Raw genomic sequence first — 14,476 nt, 5'->3', positions numbered from 1 at the left:
TCTGTGTGTCTGTGTGTGTGTGTGTCTGTGCGTGCTTATGATGCTCCGTTGGTTGTAGGGCTGCATTAGCCATGCTTTTTCTCCTGCAGATTAAATCAGTGTGGTTGGATGTAAGCCTGCCTGCTCAGTGGCCCACTTTCTATCTCTCCCAGTACTACGCATCCCCCCCACCCCACCCCACTGTGTCGCATGGCCCAGGCTCGTGATGCCTCTACTTGGCCACAGCTCTGAGCATGCTGCAGTACAGCAAAGACCCAGATATCTCTCTCTCCTCTCCTGCACTCTCTAGCTCACTTCTCTGAGCTTTTTTGATGAAACACAATCAGATCCCAGCTTCCAGCAAGCTGCCTCTTGTAGAAAAATTAAGAATGGGCTTACTTTTCCCATCAAGACACTCAATTTATTTATTTTATTTTATTTATTTCAACTTTATTTATAATAACCAGGTAAGCCAGTTGAGAACAAGTTCTCATTTACAACTGCGACCTGGCCAAGATAAAGCAAAGCAGTGCGATAAAAACAACAACAACACAGAGTTAAATATGGGGTAAACAAAACATAGTCAAAAACACAATAGAAAATATATATACAGCGTGTGCAGATGTAGTAAGTTATGGAGGTAAGGCAATAAATAGGCCATAGTGCAAAATAATTACAATTTAGTATTAACACTGGAGTGATAGATGTGCAGAAGATGATGTGCAAATAGAGATACTGTGGTGCAAATGAGCAGAATAAATAACAATATGGGGATGAGGTAGTTGGGTGAGCTAATTACAGATAGGCTGTGTACAGGTGCAGTGATCGGTAAGCTGCTCTGACAACTGATGCTTAAAGTTAGTGAGGGAGATAAGAGTCTCCAGCTTCAGAGATTTTTGCAGTTTGTTCCAGTCATTGGCAGCAGAGAACTGGAAGGAATGGCGGCCAAAGGAGGGGTTGGCTTTGGGGATAACCAGTGAGATATACCTGCTGGAGCGCATAATACGGGTGGGTGTTGCTATGGTGACCAATGAGCTAAGATATGGCGGGGATTTGCCTAGCAGTGAAAGGTGACTTCATTTTCATTCTTCAATAATGCAATCGAGCAACACGCCGTGACATTGATCAACCAATGGTGTATTAGATACCACCCACATATGTTTTCTTGACACCCCCTCATTATCAAGAAATACAGAAATAAATAAATGAAGTCAATATAGATGAATAAAATGAATGAAAGGGGTAATAATTATATTCTATTCTATTTATGTGTACATTCATTCATCCATTTATTTATTTATTTATGTGTGAATATATTTATTTATTCATGTATTTATCTATTTATATGTGCATTTATTTATGGCAGGTTTGGTTCTCCATAAGCTAGGAGGGTTGGGGTCAATTTTAATTGGTCAGTCAATTCAGGAAGTAAACTTCAATTCCTATTCAATAATTGAAAAAAAGGTTAAATTCTAATCACTTCCTGAATTGACTGACTTCAATTCAAATTGACCCCAACCCTGTTAACTAGTGGGGCCACCATCCGAATTAAAGTCCAGTGTGCTTTTCTATACCAAACCATCTATTAAATGCTCAACTGTATGAAACTTTGAACTAGAACACAACATTATAATGACAGAATCAGACAGCATTTTTATTAAAAGTCATAGGCTTTTTTTTACAGATGCAAAACTGTGCAGATTAAAATATATATTGAAATGATTTGGCACTCTAGTACTTATGCATTCTGTTTCAGTTATGAAACACATCAAGAAGACAAATTCGATTGATGTGGTACAGTAGGAAGTTACTAAATTGACTTGCAGTTGTCTTAGTACCTCTTGTAGTGATCAAGAGACTGTCTTTCTGGTCTTAGAACACCGATGACAGGTCTGAAACATATTTTCTCCCTAAGAACTGCTAAGTCATTTCTTGTTGCTCTGAATTCGCCTGAGCACTGAGCCAATCAACACACAGCCTGGATTTTGCTTGGAGTAACACGTCTACCATGCGTCAGAGACAAAATGCAGATCTATACAGCGACCGGCAGGATAATTCGACATCACCACAAGCCTCATCACTATATCACTCCAGCATAACACTCCACTTCTCTCCTTTAGTAGAAACTTTAGTGGAAAATCAATTACCCAGAAATTATTTGAAATTGAGATAAAAATGGCTGCATTGGACCGTTAAGTTGAATTAATTATTCAGATCCGTAATAGTCTGGCCCATTTCTACATACTTTATATTGTTAGATTCAAAGAGCAAGCTTAAAAACCTACAGCAATGTTGTAAAGGTGCACACAATGACCATGCCACCCTTCAGCATATCTTCACATGTATCTCTACAATGTACCGCCAGAATAAAAACAGTGCTACAAGACAACACAGTGGAAAAACAGGACTCGCGAGTGCAAAACACAGAGCACAGGACGAAAACAGCAGGGACCAAAGAGGTGGGAAGGGAGGTAGGGGCAAATCCCCAAAGCAATCAATGCCAACACAACTTGTAACGTCATCTAAGATTGCTTTTGAGTTTCCATAGAACACGGGTGGGGTGGGGTGACAGAGGCTCTACCTGTAATACTACTAGCGTCTGGTAAGAAGGGATGTAATTACCTTAAGAAGGAAAAACCATCCAACCTGTTTATGTCCTCTTCCCCGAGTAAGTGTTTTGGGAGGGGGGAGTACCTTCCAGGGGAGATGGGCATGGGGGGAAGACTGCACTTGTACTCCAGAGTGCCGTTGTTGCCCATGGAAGATATATGATTTTCCATTGCTGGAGAGAACGCTGGAAAGAAAACAATTGTGTACATTGCTCATCAGACTTTAGCATTCAGCTAATGACTACACGTATCAATCAACCAATCAATTAATCAAATACATATAATTTAGTTTGGAGGCTCACACAATGTTGGAACATTGACAGAATATGAATCTAAAAACACAATAGAAATATTACTAAATGGCAAGGGAGGAAGTTCAAATAAATATACTGTACACTATGTACTCAAAAACAATCACAACACTCATCACATTCAAATTGAGGCTCTATCTAAACTCAGGGATGATACTAAAGAGTTGAACAAACACGCTGCATCAGAGTGAAACGAAGTGAAAGATTACTGTCCTGATCTAGAACAGTAGAGGTTACTCATACAGGATTAATCTGTCATTTAAGTGCTGCCCTCTTGTACACTATTCGGACTACAAACTAAAATTGTGTCTCTACGGGTGGGGGACTAGGGTAAAGTTGCCACTAGACGGTGATCTTCGGTCAGTTTTGCATTGCCCCACACTTAAGGTTAGGATGGGGGAAGGGGAAGCGGATCGTAGATCTGTAGCTAGGGGAAACTTCACCCCGGAGCACGGGTGGGTAGAGGGTTGAAAAAGAGGTGACAAACTCACAGTGCGTGATATCAGGTGGCCCATAGGGATCTGATAAGTAACCACTGGTGGGCTTGCCCACCTTCAGGTAGACAACGTCAGACGTGTTCTTCAGTATGGCTACTGCCTCCTCGTGGGAGACCTCTTCCAGAGTGTAGTTGTTCACCTGTGGGGGTGGAGAGAGCATGGAGAAAATCACAGGCATTGCGTAAGACGGTTAAACCTCATGTTCCACTCCTCACATGCCAGACCGACATCATGTTACTTGGTGCTGCCAAGTGCAGATTACGATGGCTAGGGATCCCCCGGAGCTGGAGGCAGCAGGAATGTAGCTAGTTGAATTAAACCACGTTTAAGTGACTCACTCTTCTGAAAAAGGGTGTGTTGCTACAACGTAATACCTTGGTGTATTACTGTGAAATAATTATATTGGATAACAACCTTCAAAACACATTTATTCAACATCCTTCACAAGGAGTTTTCAAAATAAAAGTCCTATTAAATAGCTCTTCATTTATCCATTATACAACGGAAATGTATATTTTACTGTCAGAGTACCCAACCTTCTGAAACACTATTCACTCCTCCGTTGTACAATGGAGGCAGGTAGCCTAGCGGTTAGGAGCGTTGGGCCAGTAACCGAAAGGTCGCTGCTTTGAATCCCCGAGCCAACTAGGTGAAAAATCTGTCAATGTGCCCCTGAGCAAGGCACTTAACCCTAGTCGCTCTGGATAAGACATTTACATTTTTACATTTTAGTCATTTAGCAGACGCTCTTATCCAGAGCGACTTACAGGAGCAATTAGGGTTAAGTGCCTTGCTCAAGGGCACATTTACGTCATTTAGCAGACGCTCTTATCCAGAGCGACTCACAAATTGGTGCATTCACCCTATAGCCAGTGGGATAACCACTTTACAATTTGGGGGGGGTAGAAGGATTTCTTTATCCTATCCCAGGTATTCTTTAAAGAGGTGGGGTTTCAAATGTCTCCGGAAGGTGGTGAGTGACTCCGCTGTCCTGGCGTCATGAGGGAGCTTGTTCCACCATTGGGGTGCCAGAGCAGCGAACAGTTTTGACTGGGCTGAGCGGGAACTATGCTTCCGCAGAGGAAGGGGAGCCAGCAGGCCAGAGGTGGATGAACGCAATGCCCTCGTTTGGGTGTAGGGACTGATCAGAGCCCGAAGGTACAGAGGTGCCGTTCCCCTCACTGCTCCATAGGCAAGCACCATGGTCTTGTAACGGATGCGAGCTTCAACTGGAAGCCAGTGGAGTGTGCGGAGGAGGGGGGTGACGTGAGAGAACTTGGGAAGGTTGAACACCAGACGGGCTGCGGCGTTCTGGATGAGTTGTAGGGGTTTAATGGCACAGGCAGGGAGGCCAGCCAACAGCGAGTTGCAGTAATCCAGACGGGAGATGACAAGTGCCTGGATTAGGACCTGTGCCGCTTCCTGTGTAAGGCAGGGTCGTACTCTCCAATCTGCTAAATGGCTAAAATGTAAATAAATAAACCACTATTTTATTTTGAAAACCCTTATGAATTATGTTGAATACATGTGTTATGAAGGTTGTTATGCTGTACAACGCTTTCACAGTACAGTATGTTATTGGTCCACTTATTAGGGATGAGGACAGGGCAGGGCAGGGCAGGGATAGTGAAGCTGCAGTAACCTACCATAAGCAGCCGGTCTCCAACCTGCAAGCGCTGGTCCTTCTGTGCTGCACCTCCATCTATGATCTTAGTGACAAAGATGCTGTTGTCCCCCGGGATGTGCTGGTTGCCCACCCCTCCTGCGATGCTGAAGCCCAGCCCTGAGGAGAAATAGGGTGGAGGTTCAAAAATAATGTGTTGTGGCTCAGGGGGGTCTAGTGTTCTAGGCTGCTGCCTCCAGATCACAAGCACAAGCCACTTATATCAGTAGGGTACGCTTTATAGACAACTGTAGCGCTAGAAAGTAGACTCGAAGCGTAAAAAGATGGTTCAGCAAAGCGAACCTCGTGTTATTGCTGCTTCACTGATGTGCTGCTTCTGTGGCCGGTGTAGCATGTTTCATTGATTTCAGTGGGTTTGTCTCAATTCCTGCCAACGGAAGTGGGTACAAAACCCCCAATGACAAAATACTGAACAAAACAAAGGATACTGGATGTGCATGGTTATAGACAGACAGACAGAGGAAAGGGAGTGTAGCAACCTTTTGGTCCTTTGATGAGTTTAATCTCAATGACAGCTTCCAGCATGGGTCTCCTCCGGCGAACGTACAGCCTGACGATGGAGCCGGCCACCTTCAGGGCCTCCACTGCCTTACTGTGGGACACCTCAGATACGTCGGCATCATTCACCCGCAGGATGCAGTCATTCACTCTGCAAGGAAGGAAGAGGATGGGAACATGAGCGTAAACCTGGGAAAACAGTATTTGTGTGTGTGCGTGTGTGAGCGTGCGTGTGTGGCAGGGGGACCCTGCTGCAGTGTGAGCCTTTAACCCTGTGAGGAGAGGCCACAAACATCCATGCCCCCGCGTTCAAGGCCTGAACACTCCTGAGGCGCATTGTAAGGGACCAGCTGGGACCCTATGCACAAAAACACACACACTCAAGCAGAGCGAGAGATTCTGCCTATTTACACATGTATAATATCTGTGTTTTTATCCTCAGCATGAAGGTCTGCAGTGAGTTCTGTTATTTTGCAGTAAGTACACTATATGCATTTACTGTTCAATGCCCAAAGTTGAATGTCTGATTATTATACAGCTGTTCAATCTACTGAACAGCTGGGTGTATTCATTAGCACACACCACAGCAAAGCAAAACATTTGCACCATATGCTTCATAGAAAGGTATTTTATAACAATAAATATCTTTGGCCATGTCGAAAATATGTCTTGCCTACTGCTTACTAAAACTACAGGTAACTGCCAAAATAAAGGAAACACTTGAGTAAATGAGGGTTCTGGCGGCTCTGTTATGGTGTGGGGTGCATTTTCCTGGCACAGTCAAGGTCCACTCAACCCCTTAGAGGACAAGGTAAATGCCAACAAATGCACAGTCATTCTGAGTGATCACCTTCAACCTATGGTGAATCATTTCTATCCTGATAGGAGTGGTCTCTTCCTTGACACTACCCCCTTCCACAGGGCACGAGTGGTCAATGAATGGTTTGATGAACATGTGAACTACACTATCAGTCAAAAGTTGACACACCTACTCATTCAAGGCTTTTTCTTTATTTTTACTATTTTTTACATTGTAGAATAATAGTGAAGACATCAAAACTATGAAATAACACATGGAATAATGTAGTAACCAAGAAAGTGTTAAACAAATCAAAATATATTTTATATTTGAGAGTCTTCAAATAGCCACCCTTTGCCTTGATGACAGCTTTGCACACTCATGACATTCTCTCAACCAACTTCATGAGGTAGTCACCTGGAATGAATTTCAATTAACAGGTGTGCATTGTTAAAAGTTAATTTGTGGAATTTCTTTCCTTCTTAATGTGTTTGAGCCAATCAGTTGTGTTGTGACAAGGTAGGGGTGGTATACAGAAGATAGCCCTATTTGGTAAAACACCAAGTCCATATTATGGCAAGAACAGCTCAAATAAGCAAAGAGAAATGACAGTCCATCATTACTTTAAGACATGAAGGTCAGTCAATACGGAACTTTTCAAGAACTTTGAAAGTTTCTTCAAGTGCAGTCGTAAAAACCATCAAGCGCTATGATGAAACTGGCTCTCATGAGGACCGCCACAGGAATGGAAGACCCAGAGTTACCTCTGCTTGTTTAACACTTTTTTGGTTACTACATGATTCCATATGTGTTATTTCATAGTTTTGATGTCTTCACTATTATTCTACAATATAGAAAAAATCAAGAAAAACACTGAAATGAGTAGGTGTGTCCAAACTTTTGACTGGTACTGTATATAAACCATATACCATGGCCGTCTCAGTCACCAGATCTCAACCCAATTGAACACTTAAGGGAGATTCTGTAGCGGCGCCTGAGACAGAGTTTTCCACCACCATCAACAAAACACCAAATGATGGATTTTGTCGTGGAAAAATTGTGTTGTATCCCTCCAATAGAGTTCCAGACGCTTGTAGAATCTATGCCAAGGTGCATTGAAGCTGTTCTAGCAGCTCGTGGTGGCACAACGCCCTATTAAGACATTTATTTTGGTGTTTTCTTTATTTTGTCAGTAACCTGTACATACTGTGTACTAATCATACTACATACTATTTAGAATGTACTATGAAGGCCTCCCAAGTGGTGCAGCGGTCTAAGTCACTGCATCGCAGTACTTGAGGCATCACTACAGACCCAGGTTCGATCCCAGGCTGTGTCACAACCGGCCGTGACTGGGAGTCCCATAGGGCGGCGCACAATTGGCCCAGCGTCGTCCGTGTTAGCGGAGGGTTTGATCGGAGGGGCTTTACTTGGCTCATCGTGCTCTAGCGACTCCTTGTGGCGGGCCGGGCGCCTGCAGGCTGACTTCGGTCATCAGTTGGACGGTGTTTCTGGGACACATTGGTGCTTCCGGGTTAAGAAGCGCGGTTTGGCGGGAGGATGCATGACTCGACCTTCGCCTCTCCTGAGCCCGTTGGGGAGTTGCAGCGATGAGACAAGATTGAAAAAGGGGGTAATTTATTTATTTTTTAAATAAAATAATATACTATAAAAAAAATACGAATGCAGTAAGCAAAAAATGTCAACACAGTAGGCTCACCCATCCTTAGAATGCCTCATCGAATGCGCAATTGCGTTTATTCCCGCCATTCATTCATTTGGATACAGTGCATCTCATTATCAGCTGTTGTCAAAAACACGTGAGCCTGGAAAGACAATTATCTTCCTCAAAAGTGTGCAGCGAATTCTACTAGATGAAAAGCCGAAATGAGTATAACATCCTGGCATTTTTAAAGCATACTCGATTTTCACATTTCACATATTATAAAACATTTTATTTTCGCATACTTAAAATGCCTACTATTTAGAACGCAAGTATGGGTATTCGGGCATGGCCATTGTCACTTTCAAGGCCAAATAAACTGAAATCAACTCCATATGGGATTTGATGTTAAAGGTGATTTGCCCCCCCAAACACATTTTGGGGCACAATTGCCCCTATCACATCCATTGATTGTTAGCTAGAGGTGGCTAAAGTTAGCTGACATTTGTAGTGGCTGGTTAAGGAAAACTGAACCATGGATTATAGTTTATCCTGGCCCATAGACTACTTTCAGGCTGAGGAACCATCTAACATCAAGTTGTAAAATCCTGAACTTCCCTTTTAGTTTCATCCTGTTATCTTGCTAATGATGTGGTGCTCTAAGCATCCCCAAAGTCTTATGTTATGTACAGTGCTGCCAGAGCAAAGCTTTTGAGTATTTCCTATTTACATTCAGCTACAACGTAAGAGCAACAATGTGCTTAGAATAAGTAATGTTATGCTACATTCCCCAGACTGTGCAGTGAATAAATAACCATAAATAAAGTGTGCCTGACTATAATGCTTAAACAGTGTCAAAACCCATTGTGTCTTTGAGACTGTAGGCCTTTCCCACTAATGCATTAGTCTCTGTGCACATCTTAGAAAACAAAACATTCATTAGACACGCCAGAGTGATTTATCCAAAGCCGAGCAGAGCTCCCCAAAGTCAGGCAAGGGTAATTGCTTCTCTAAGTGGCATTTCTCTCTTGACTCACACCGAATCTAGAACTGATTATTTGGCCACCACCTCTTAAAGAAGACTTTCATATGGACTCTGCATCCAAGTAGGCTAAAACGATTTCTACAAGGCGTAATACTGTTATAGCATACAGTCTGCCGTAGTACCACATGTGAGATTTATATTGGGGTGTTTAGGGATAGTTTCTGGAATAAATGCAATCCAATGAAGTGTTAACATTAGCCCACACTACTAACATGGCGAACAAAGATAATGTGAATGGTAGATATCTATAACAAATTGTCAAAGAACAGCTCTCAAAGTAAGATAAAAATTCAGGGGAAATCTGAAAACGAACCCTTTCAGCCTATCCATTACAGGGTAGAGCCTTCAAAACATGGCACATATACAGTGCCTTCAGAAAGTATTCCCACCCATTGACTTGTTCCACATTTTGTTGTGTTACAGCCTGAATTTAAAATGGATTAAATGTAGATGTTTTGTCACTGGCCTACACACAATACCCCATAAGGTAAAAGTGGAATAATGTTTTTCTAAATGTTTACAAATTAATTAAAATTGAAAAGCTGAAATGTCTTGAGTCAATAAGTATTCAACCCCTTTGTTATGGCAAGCTTAAATAAGTTCAGGAGTAAATAACATGATTTTTGAATTACTACTTAATCTCTGTACCCTACAGATACCATTATCTGTAAGGTCCCGCAGTCAAGCAGTGAATTTCAAACACAGATTCAACAACAAATACCAGGGAGGTTTTCCAATGCCTCGCAAAGAAAGGTTAATATTGGTAGATGGGTAAAAAAAAGAAGCAGAAATGGAATATCCCTTTGAGCATGGTGAAGTTATTAATTACACTTTGGATGGTGTATCAATACACCCAGTCACTACAAAGATACAGGCGTCCTTCCTAACTCAGTTGCCGGAGAGGAAGGAAACCGCTCAGGGATTTCACCATGAGGCCAATGGTGACTTTAAAACAGTTAAAGTATTTAATGGCTGTGATAGGAGAAAACTGAGGATGGATCACCACATTGTAGTTACTCCACAATACTAACCTAATTGGCAGAGTGAAAAGAAGGAAGCCTGTACAGAATAACAATATTCCAAAACATGCATCCTGTTTGCAACAAAGCACTAAAGCAATACTGCAAAAAATGTGTCAAAGCAATTAACTTTTTGTCCTGAATGCAAGGTGTTGTATTGGAATCGCCCCAAACATAACACATTACTGAGCACCACTCCATATTTTCAAGCATAGTGGTGACTGCATCATGTTATGGGTATGCTTGTAATTGTTAAGGACTGGGGAGTTTTTCAGGCAAAAAAAATAAACGGAAGAACAGGCAAAATCCTAGAGGAAAACCTGGTTCCGTCTGCTTTCCACCAGACACTGGGAGATTCATTCTCCTTTCAGCAGGACAGTAACCTAAAACACAAGGTCAGATCTACACTGGAGTTGCTTACCAAGAAGGCAGTGAATGTTCCTGAGTTGCCGAGTTACAGTTTTGAATTAAATCTGCTTGAAAATCTATGGCAAGACTTGAAAATGGTTGTCTAGCAATGTTCAACAACCAATTTGACAGAGCTTGAAGAATTTTGAAAATAATAATGGGCAAAGCTCTTAGAGACGTAGCCAGAAAGCCTCACAGCTGTAATCACTGCCAAGGGTGATTCTAACATGTACTGACTCAGGGGTGTGAATACTTATGTAAATTAGATATTTCTGTATTTCATTTTCAACAAATTTGTGATGTGTAGCAGGGTGAGATTTTTTATTTATTTAATCAATTTTGAATTCAGGCTGTAACACAACAAAATGTGGAATATGTTAAGGGTTATGAATTCTTTCTGAAGGCACTGAATAGATCAAATGATGGGTGAGAGTCCCCGAGCCATCCATTCTGACGGCAAAATGCTCTTGTATAAATGCTATCTCAATGTCTTGAGTGAAGTGTTCATTTGTAAAGGGCTCAATCCATAGCACTCACCTTAGCCGGCCATCCTCTGCTGCCGCACCACCAGGAATGATCTTGGTGATGAAGATCCCTGGATCATCACCGATATGGGGATTATCTGTTCCTCCAGCGATGCTGAAACCCAACCCTGAGTTCCCCTATAGAGCATGAAGAACAATGAATAAAACATCTACCAGTACTTTCACACTTCTATTTCTTTATAATGTTAAACTGTATCCTACCAACATAAAAATGAAATTGCTGTTTTGTTGGTATTCTTAAATCTGCTGCAACGTGAACAGCAACAGCAGAGAAGTTTAGCCTCACGCTTCACACACATAGTGTGTATCAGGAAGTCAGCCTGATACTGCTGTTAATTTGTGCATCACTGACTCTACCTTTAAAATCATTTGACAATTTAGCGATTATCTTGTAGGAGCATGTTTTCCCAGAATTCCACATTCTGTCTAAATTGCATTATACACGCTCCCAACTTACTAGAAACTAGTACGAACTTACTTTTATAGCAAAAAGTAATAATTCCTAAATAAACTATTTGAAAGTTGATAAAAGAAATGTGTGAGTAAGATATGACTAAAATGTTACACCCTCAGTTAAACTAATAATGTATGGCTAATTAGTATACTAGAGCTTAGATAATTAATCAAATGTGTTTATATCCCAGCAACAGAGTATAGACTGGTTCCCAAAACACACAGGGAGGGGGAGTGGAAGGCTTGCAGGATATTGTGAGAATGCGATAACTGAAGTTTGCAGCCTGCCCGAGCAAGGAGTAGGAAAAGATAAGAACAGTGTGTGTGTGTGTGTGTGTGTGTGTGTGTGTGTGTGTGTGTGTGTGTGACATGATGGTCAGGAGAGCAGTTTTCCAGTGGAAAACTACAGCCCGCCTAAAGAGGGGAGGGATTCTCTGACGTGTGCATATAAAAATATTGTACGACCATTTGGTTTCAGAATTCTCAATGAATAAATATCTCTGACTATGCAGAACGGGACTCTGTCCGTTACTTAAATCCCAAAAGACTTACAACCTTTTGGGAGACACACAGAGACACTGAAATAGTTTGTTAAATAATTCACATAACAAAAGTGAAATAAACATTTAACGTAATATTTAATTTTTAGTTTGAAAAAAGTAAATTGACAATAATTTTTTTTTTACTTAACTTTCGTACAGGTTCACATGATTCACTTTGACAAGGGGATAATTTTCAAGTTTTTTAGATTTGTATGACTTCATAACCAGCAAACACAATACAGAGGCAAAGGCAGAAAATGCATAATTCTCTAAAGCCAATGTTTCTTTGTACAACAACCCAGCTCTATCGGTTTTATGAGCCAAATCCCCCTCGACACACTTACAAAATGAGTGTGGACGCTTTGATTAAATTGCTAACTGATGGGAGTAGGGGCATCTCTTGACTAAATATCCACTGACCCTGCAGGCTGAGCTGACGGGCATGGTGAATACAATTGCCGCTGTTCTCCCTCAGGGGAAGCTTCCCTCTCCAGAAATACAAAAAGAGCTCAATCAGGCTGAGATGAGATGGAAGTGATGATAGCTAGCTCACTCAACTGCACTCATAATCTAAGCCCATTGACTAGCTAGGGCAATGGAAGTGGAGAGCATAGATACAGGGTCCTGTGGCGTGAAGCCTGAATAGCACATACATAGCATTAGCATTAGCCCCAAAGCCACTGTTTATGTCTGCTCTTGCCCCTGAGAGGGTGAGCTGTGCAGTATGCACCAAAGGCTCCAGGCTCCGCTGTTGGATGACCTTTCACTTCCTTTGGCTGAACTGACCTTTCCCTATTGTAATGCATTGTTTCAGGTCCTTTCGAGCTGTCAAAATGTCATCTACAAACAAGCTAATCCTCTTATCAACAGTGAGCCTTGAGGATGCTATCCCTGGCTGTTCTCATGCAAATGTTATGTCCCAATTAAGGGCTGGCCTGCTCAAAACACCCACAGGACTTAGATGTTTGTGTTATTGAGCTTGCCTGGCTGAGATCAATTAGCTTCAGTGGAAAATTAAACGGGTTCCTGTTTTAGTTTGGATAACGGAATAACAAACTGTGACGGCATTCCCATTTTAATTTTAAATTGGTGCATGAAGCTGGAAACCCTTTCTTGAGCCTGGGGTTACTGTGTCTTTGGCAGTTTGTGAATTCATCTAGCTTCTCCAACAGCTTCAAAATGGTGTCAGTTAGCGTGTGTGGGGTCAAGACGTTTTGAAACATATGTAGCAGAGGTAGTTTGGTGACTAACACTGACTTTAAACATACTCACCTACAGTTTACCTAGGCAGCAGCTGCCTCTTAACTTGGCCTATTAACTTATCCTGCCTGTCGCATTTAACGACTACGCTAGTTTATGAAGCACTTTATGGGACATGACTGCGATGAGCATACCTCGTTCAATTTCAATGACTGCGATGAGCATACCTCATTCAATTTCAATGACTGAGATGAGCATCCCTCTTTTAATTTCAATGACTGCGATGAGCATCCCTCGTTTAATTTCAATGACTGAGATGAGCATCCCTCGTTCAATTTCAATGACTGAGATGAGCATCCCTCGTTCAATTTCAATGACTGCAGTCCTCTCTGGGTCCTTTTAAATAGTCCTTTCAGAGTGTGTCCATCAACTCACCCGCTCTAGTGTGATTTCTTCAAACTCATATTCAATTTCTGTCCCGTTGACCTATGGGAAAACAATAGGTGGAATCGATTAATTATACCCAGGACATAACTTTGTTTCCTGTAAGTTTACAGAGGTGTGAGCACAGTCATAATAGTCTTGCATTAGTGTCTTCCATTCCTTTCTAATCTCTCTCAACATCCATAACAAAACATACGTCTGTCAGAAAACATAGGATATGAGGGTCATGAGGAACAATTCTTCCTGTGTGCAGGTTTTTGCGTCTCTGATTATTTGTACGAATCACAATTTCGCGGGGACTATTCAAGTTTAAGGTTGAGCCTGAAGGTACTTGCTATCTTCAGCAATGTAAATACGTAAAAACAACATAGAGCAATTAGCATAAGACATGATCACACCCATAACATAAGACATGATCACACCCAATACATAAGACATGATCACACCCATAACATAAGACATGATCACACCCATAACATAAGACATGATCACACGCATAGTACATGACACTACTTGACTTGGTTTGATTGGTTTCTAGACCAGAGGTCAAACTAAACCCATCTAGTCTTAGAAAATAGCGGATAAGTCCAAGCATTTGCTCAAAGTCCAAAACAACATCAACCCTCCCCCTACTCCTATCCAGTGGCACTACTTTGGATTTAATTGCCACCCATCTGCAGCTGATGCAGTCTGGGACCTGAAAATCCATATCTATTTCCCTGTTGTTTCAACAAGGTCCAGAGCTCTCCTCCTTCCATCACTGCCCTTATTCAGTGCCAA

The 14,476-nt window shown here is 41.8% G+C and overlaps 1 protein-coding gene across 14 annotated transcripts in view; it reads right to left on the bottom strand.

Annotated features, from left to right (window-relative positions):
- LOC121579246 (disks large homolog 2) overlaps positions 1–14,476 on the bottom strand; it is a 336,409-nt gene that overhangs the window by 60,610 nt on the left and 261,323 nt on the right. For all 14 annotated transcript variants that reach the window (XR_006002882.2, XM_041893670.2, XM_041893672.2 and 11 more), the window contains 6 exons: positions 13,688–13,738; positions 11,050–11,174; positions 5,560–5,729; positions 5,043–5,179; positions 3,391–3,535; positions 2,602–2,773 (listed from right to left, as the gene is read on the bottom strand). Coding sequence is in view for 13 of the 14 variants with exons in the window: in XM_041893670.2 (XP_041749604.2) it covers positions 2,602–2,773; positions 3,391–3,535; positions 5,043–5,179; positions 5,560–5,729; positions 11,050–11,174; positions 13,688–13,738 (800 nt within the window). In the remaining variant the exon portion in view is untranslated. The remainder of the gene's footprint in view (positions 1–2,601; positions 2,774–3,390; positions 3,536–5,042; positions 5,180–5,559; positions 5,730–11,049; positions 11,175–13,687; positions 13,739–14,476) is intronic.

Source organism: Coregonus clupeaformis, chromosome 13 (assembly GCF_020615455.1).
Source record: "Coregonus clupeaformis isolate EN_2021a chromosome 13, ASM2061545v1, whole genome shotgun sequence".
Lineage (NCBI taxonomy): Eukaryota > Metazoa > Chordata > Actinopteri > Salmoniformes > Salmonidae > Coregonus > Coregonus clupeaformis.
This window is presented reverse-complemented; position numbering and strand designations above follow the sequence as displayed.